The sequence below is a fragment of the Mesoplodon densirostris genome, chromosome 13 (genome assembly GCF_025265405.1).
Source record: "Mesoplodon densirostris isolate mMesDen1 chromosome 13, mMesDen1 primary haplotype, whole genome shotgun sequence".
NCBI lineage: Eukaryota > Metazoa > Chordata > Mammalia > Artiodactyla > Ziphiidae > Mesoplodon > Mesoplodon densirostris.
In genome coordinates, this window is record NC_082673.1 from 75,187,365 (window position 1) to 75,193,364 (window position 6,000).

The following is a 6,000-nucleotide window of genomic DNA, read 5'->3' on the forward strand; positions in this document are numbered from 1 at the left end:
TAATTATTAGTTAAAAGATAACTCAAGTTTCAAGATCCTAATTCCAGGGTTCTTGGGTATTCTTTAAGAATCTGTACATCCTAAATAAATTAATATTCTTTAAACTTCAAATTCTCATCCAACCCTGAGATTGTATGACAGCGAAATCCCTTCCCTTCCCTTGTACCCTGCCATCTCCCTGCCCCAACATCCCTCCTTCCACCACTGGAGAAAGTGGTTATGAAAGTGACATTTTAGATGATCTCAACAGACAAGCATTCCTGGGAGCGGTACTGAGGGAGGAACTTTGATGGAGAAGGTTAATGCCAACAACTGTCTCTGACTTTCTCCTTTGCGTTTCCATTTTTTCTAGTCCAGTTCCATAAGTGACCTTTGTACCCAAGGATAATTCTGTCCACCCCTCACCTCCACTTCCGGAACATTCTGCACTCCTTGATCTCAACAAAGTTCTGAAGAAACCAATTTTAGGGTCGCTTCAGTTACAAAAAGGTTGATATAGTCCAAATTATGATTTTACTATTAATATAAGGGAAAAAACCTCTTCCCCATCCCCCCTTCTGTACCCAAAGCTGCCAAAGACGTTTATGCAGGTATGCCCTGCCCAGCTCCAGAGGGTGCACCCCTGGAGTTATGAGGTTGAATATCTGCATGGCTGAATGCAGGGTCCCTGTTCCCACCTCCCTAAAATGGGAAATGAGTTCACAGTGTGAAGATTTCTGATCTTAACTTTGATGCACGTTTGGTTTAACACTGACTTAACTGGCATAGTTTATTCACTCTTTAAGTCTGAATTGCAATTGAGTCACTTTGCCTGCCATGTGTTCAATGATGGAGGCTCGGTCTCCTTGTAAATTTGGGCCATATCGCAGCAGCTCCCTCTTGATAGCCAGACACTTGGTGATTAGGGCTTTGAGACTCAATCCTCTTTCCTGTCTCTCCCTTTTGAGTGGTCCACACAATTGCTGATTCCTGCTCAAGGCTCTCCCAAGCATGTCAGCACATTCGAGGAGTGGGGAAGGACATCTTGAGCCCAATCACTGATGAAGCTTCAAGTGATTCAAGCACGCAGTTGAAGCAGAAGCTCAGAGTATCAATTTCACCTCGAGGTTTTAAGTATGAGCTTTTAAGTCTGATAGATCTGGATGCCTTCTAGCTCTGGTAGTTTATGCAAATAACCTGTAAACTTGAAACTTGTAAAGTCTGTAAACTTTAGTTTCCCATCAGTAAAATGAGCAACAGTAGCACTAACCTCATGGGGTTACCAGAAGTGTACACGAACAAATGTAAGTAAAACCTGGCCCATATTAAGTGCTCAACAGATGTTAGCTGTTGCTGTGATTCTCTTTTCCCAGAGCAAAGGTCTCCTAACATTACAGTTCTATAGTACAAAAACAACAACAACAACAAAAATAAAATAAAAATTTAAAAATATAAACTCTAGCAAAGGAATGGGAAAGCTGTGTCCCTTAGAAGGGGCAATTTCATCTTCATGTGAGTTGTAAAAATAATCACAGCAGGCATTTGATACATTCTGTCCCGCCCACCCCCCTTCCGGCCTTTTTAAATTCTCAGAGTGCTCGTCCATACAGCGGCCCAGTAAGTAAGCATTTCTTTATTCTCATTTTTCAGAAAACACTGAAACTCAGGGAGGTTGACATCTTCTGTGGCAGAATCTAAGACTAGAATGCTGGCATTGAAATTTGCTGGGCGGGGTTTCATTTCACAGGATGTACCATTAGTAGAGGCAGTCAGTCTCCACTAGGGGGCGCATGTCGCATAATGGGGGTCATATTGGCTGCGGTTGAGGGATGAAAATAGTCTCCATATAATATATCTGCCATATAATTTTATTTATATTATATAAAATATATAAATTTTATTTATATTATTTTATTTTATGCCATATAAATATATCTTTAATACATCTCCCTTAGCCCTCTGGTCCAACTAGATTACATCAGCAAAGACTTTCCTATGTAGAAATTCTGAAATCAAGATGGCATTTCAGTGTAGTAGCAAGTAGATAGGTGATTTTATTATTAAATTTTTTTCAAGATTTTTTTTTTTTTTTTTAGTCTTTATTGAAGTTGTTTTGGTTTTTTGGCTGTGAGGCATATGGGATCTTAGCTCCTGGACCAGGGATTGAACCTGCACCCCCTGCATTGGAAGGCGAAGTCTTAACCACTGGACCGCCAGGGAAGTCCTGATAGGTGATTTTAAAAAGTCCTTCCCGTGGTTCTGAAAAGTCCCTTCAGCTGGGAATCCCTGTACTAGGCCAAGCTACAAAAGAAAGGTTGTGTGCTATTTGATTTGATGATACATGATCATTCCCACCTCATTTCGGACCAATACTCTCAGAAGAAGAGACACTGTTTTGGGGGGAGAGGGTTTCTTGCTTATCTTAATAGCAGTCAATTTCTGAAAACTCAGGCTTGGAATAAGACTGCTGCCCAAAGCCCAGGTGGGTCGTGTCTAGGAAGCCCATAGGTCTGCCCCTAGAGGTCCTGCCTGGAACACACAACAATCCGTTGTAAGAATGTTACCTTCAGAGATTTTTACAAAGCTCACTTTTCAGTTGCTGCACCAATAAAGTCAGGCAACTGCTTGACTTTTTTTTCTTTGTCTAAGTTTATTTTAAACTGTAGCGAGTCACATTTTCTTCCTCTTTTGGGGTGAGAGAGTTTTTTTGTTTTGTTTTGTTTTGTTTTACTTCTTTGCTAAATCACTATTCATTAAAGTGAAACTGAGAAGAAAAGAAGAGACATAATGAAGGACAGTGCCCGAAATAGAAGTGACCTGCCTTTGTGCCCCCTGATATTTTGCAGTAAATATTACAAGCCAAGCAGGTGTCCAGCCGTTTATAGTCCAAACTACACTTGGTCCAGATTCCACCTGCCCCTTGTCACAGAAGCCGACACACACTTGAATCAAGAAAACTTTTTTTGTTTACTTATGTTAACCATAAAGCCAAAGCAAATAGCCTTCCACTTTCTGGATCCTAGGTAGCAATTAAATATGAAGACATCACAAACCCTCTAGACAAATAACGGGGTGGGGGGGGGGAACGTGTATTCTAGGCCAGGAGGTGGGCCATGTACCAGAGAGTTGCATCAGCTGTTACAGAGAACAGTTGGTTTCCCAACTTCGAACTTTCTGGGTTTCACACACCAGCACCACAATTGATGAGCAGGAAATTGACTTAAGTGCTTAATTTAGGACTTAAATCAACCACCTGGTTTACAAGGTCTCAGTTGAAACATTGCTTCAATGGCCATGGGTTCATTTATTCATTGACTCAGCAAGCATGTCATGGAGCTCAAGGGAGATGACCCATAATTAAATCAAAGACCCCACATAACTCAATCTAGAGCGGGGAAAAGCTGGATAAATAGATATTTCCATGACATTAGTGCTGAAAGAGCTATGTACAAAGCAAGCTAAGGGGCAGAGCGGCAGGCATCAAGTGAAAAATGCAGCTGTAGTGGGAAAGGAGAATGCGTCATCCCCTTACCACTGCCCTCTGCCCCACGTAACGCCCCACAGTCACAAAAGGGCACAAAACGGTGCTACCTATTCTGCTCACATTCGGTAACTAGGAGGATGGGGACATAAGATCTCAAGAGAGTAGTTTCTAAGACACCTCACACGCAGGGGAAACTGTTTACAAATGCAAAGTTGTTTCCACATCACTCCGGGGAGATGGAGGGGAAACACCGGGGGAAGATGCAGGCAGAAACACCACTTCACCAGCCCTCCACCGGAGCAACCTGGAATCCAGACGGACCGGCCAAACACCTGGCAGCAGAAGTGAACTTTTGCATAAAGCTGCACCTCACTTCCCAGCCCTGGGCACAGCTCCCGAGCCAGAAGCCCAGTTTCCAATTTGAAAGGAGGGAAGTCGGGAAGGGTGGTGGGAGTTCTAGCATTCACACGTTGCCACCCCTCTCTGGCCCCTTTGAGATTCAACCCTTTTTTTAGCTGGGCAGCCCAGGCTCCTGAGAAGAAAACTGTGCCAAAGCAGAAAACTGTCAGAGCTGCTATTACTCAGTGAGCTCGCTTCGGAACGCGGGCGCGTACCCTTCGTTGCCAGTTTCACTTCCAGCCCCTACACTACACAAGGATTTCGCGCGGATAAAAAATGAGACATCATACGCCTCCGACCCGCTGCTCGGCGCAGAGTAGGAGCTCAAGAAACCCTGCTCGCCTCGCCCTTTCCTACACCCCTGACGGGTCAACGCCTGGGACGACCCTAGGGAGGGAACAAGTTGCCCCCAGGTGGGCAAAAGTTGTCAAAACTCCGCCAGCCGCGCGCTGCGGCCCCCTGGTGGGTGACAGCACGCGGGTGGTTGTGAGGATGCGGCTGCGGGGTGGGGGGTGGGGATCGTGCGCTGCGCATCCCGAGCGGCCCGCCCGGCGTTAACCCCTCACCTTCCAGCAGCACTTCCTTGCCAGCGCGCTTCAGCGCTTGCACCGCCTCGTCGTGGGTGGCGTCCCGCAGGTCGGCCCCGTTTACGGACAGGATGGCGTCCCCTACGTACAGGGCTTGCGTTTGGTCCGCCGCCAGCCCCTTGAAGATCTTGCTGATGAGGATGGGCATCTTGTTCTCCTTGCCCCCCTTGATGCTGATGCCCAGCCCGCCCAGCTCCTGCTTCAGCACCTTCACGCCGCGCTTCTGGTTCGAGATGGACTCGGGCACCTGCTCGGGCAGGTCGGTGAAGGCGTTGCGGACCCCGGCGGGCGAGTCCGGGGGCTGCGCGCCGCCCGCGCCCGGGTGCCCCGCGCCGGCGCCCCTGCAGAACGAGCCATTGGTGGCGGTCCCGATGCCGTTGTACGCCGCAGCGCCCTCCTCGCAGCTCAGAACCAGGGCGTCCTCGCTCAAGTTCACCAGAACTTTGTGCCAGCGATCCCGCACCAAAACTTCCAGCAGCCCGCTCCGCTGCGCTCGGCCGCCTCCCCCGCCGGCCGGCCCGGCCGCCGCTGCCGCCGCCGCCGCTACCGCCATCTTTCCGGCATTCTTAAAATGCCATGTGATTGCAAAAGGGGGGAAAAGTGGGGAAGGGTTGCGGGGGGAGCGAGGAGAGCGCGCCCCGCAGGGAGGAGGCGGGACGCGGGACTCCACTCCGGGACTTCGCCAAAGCGCCCTGCGCGAGTTGGCAACCGCGGTGCGGCCGGTTCCCCCTGGCCTGATCCTGGGCGGGGTGGAGCAGCCTAAAAGAAGGAGAGACAGAAACAGGAAAGGGGAAAAAAAACCCAGCTGCCAGTGGCAAAACCCCAAACCGAGGGGAAGCCGCGCGTAACGGCTAAGCGCCGGCGAAGGTCGGTAGGGGGAGGGCGGAGACCCAGCGCCCGGCGGCCGCTCACCTGTTCCAGCGGCAGCAGCCTCGGCGGTCACACGCCGCGCGTCCGCTCGACCCTCCCCGCCTCCCTCCTCCGAGCGCACGTCGCCGCAGGGACAGCTTCCCCTCCACCCCGCCCCAGGCGTCTCTTCTCCACTCGCCCTTCTCCGCGGGCGCCCGGGCGCCCACACCGCACCTTGGCGTGGTCTGTGTGTCCTGCGTTGGTCCCCTCCCTGTATGCCCCCAAGCCCCCTCCCCTTTCACACCTTCTGTTGAATCGCCTCTCAGTCCTAACCCCCAGGGGTGTCTAGATTCAAATCTCCTCCCTCTGGCTTCCTCAAACGAAGTCTCGGCTTCTCCTGCTGAGTTCTTACCTGCCTCTCCTTTCCGCAGGGACTCTCAGGTAGACTCAGGCAGAGGCCCTGGGTTCCCTGAGAGTCACGAGGGAAGGCTGTCCCAAGACCCCAAAATGAAACGTCAGCATAACCCGAGTGCGGGAAACTTCTTTTTAAATGCAGGACATCTTTCTGCCGGGTCTCTGGAGAGGTGTCTTTGCTGGCTGGGGTTTTCAGCAGGTCGCTGCCTGCCCCAGACCCCAGGGACAGATGTTCTTCCATTTCTAGCACATTATATGCTCTCTGTTTCTGACCTATCTTTTTTTTTC

General features: G+C 50.0%; 1 protein-coding gene across 1 annotated transcript in view; it reads right to left on the reverse strand.

The window, feature by feature from the left end:
- The window catches only part of SNTB1 (syntrophin beta 1), a 219,271-nt gene extending 214,269 nt beyond the window's left edge, over window positions 1-5,002 (reverse strand). Inside the window, exon 1 of the mRNA XM_060116180.1 lies at window positions 4,429-5,002. Coding sequence (XP_059972163.1) covers window positions 4,429-5,002 — 574 coding nt within the window. The remainder of the gene's footprint in view (window positions 1-4,428) is intronic.
- Between the last annotated feature and the right edge of the window lie 998 nt (window positions 5,003-6,000).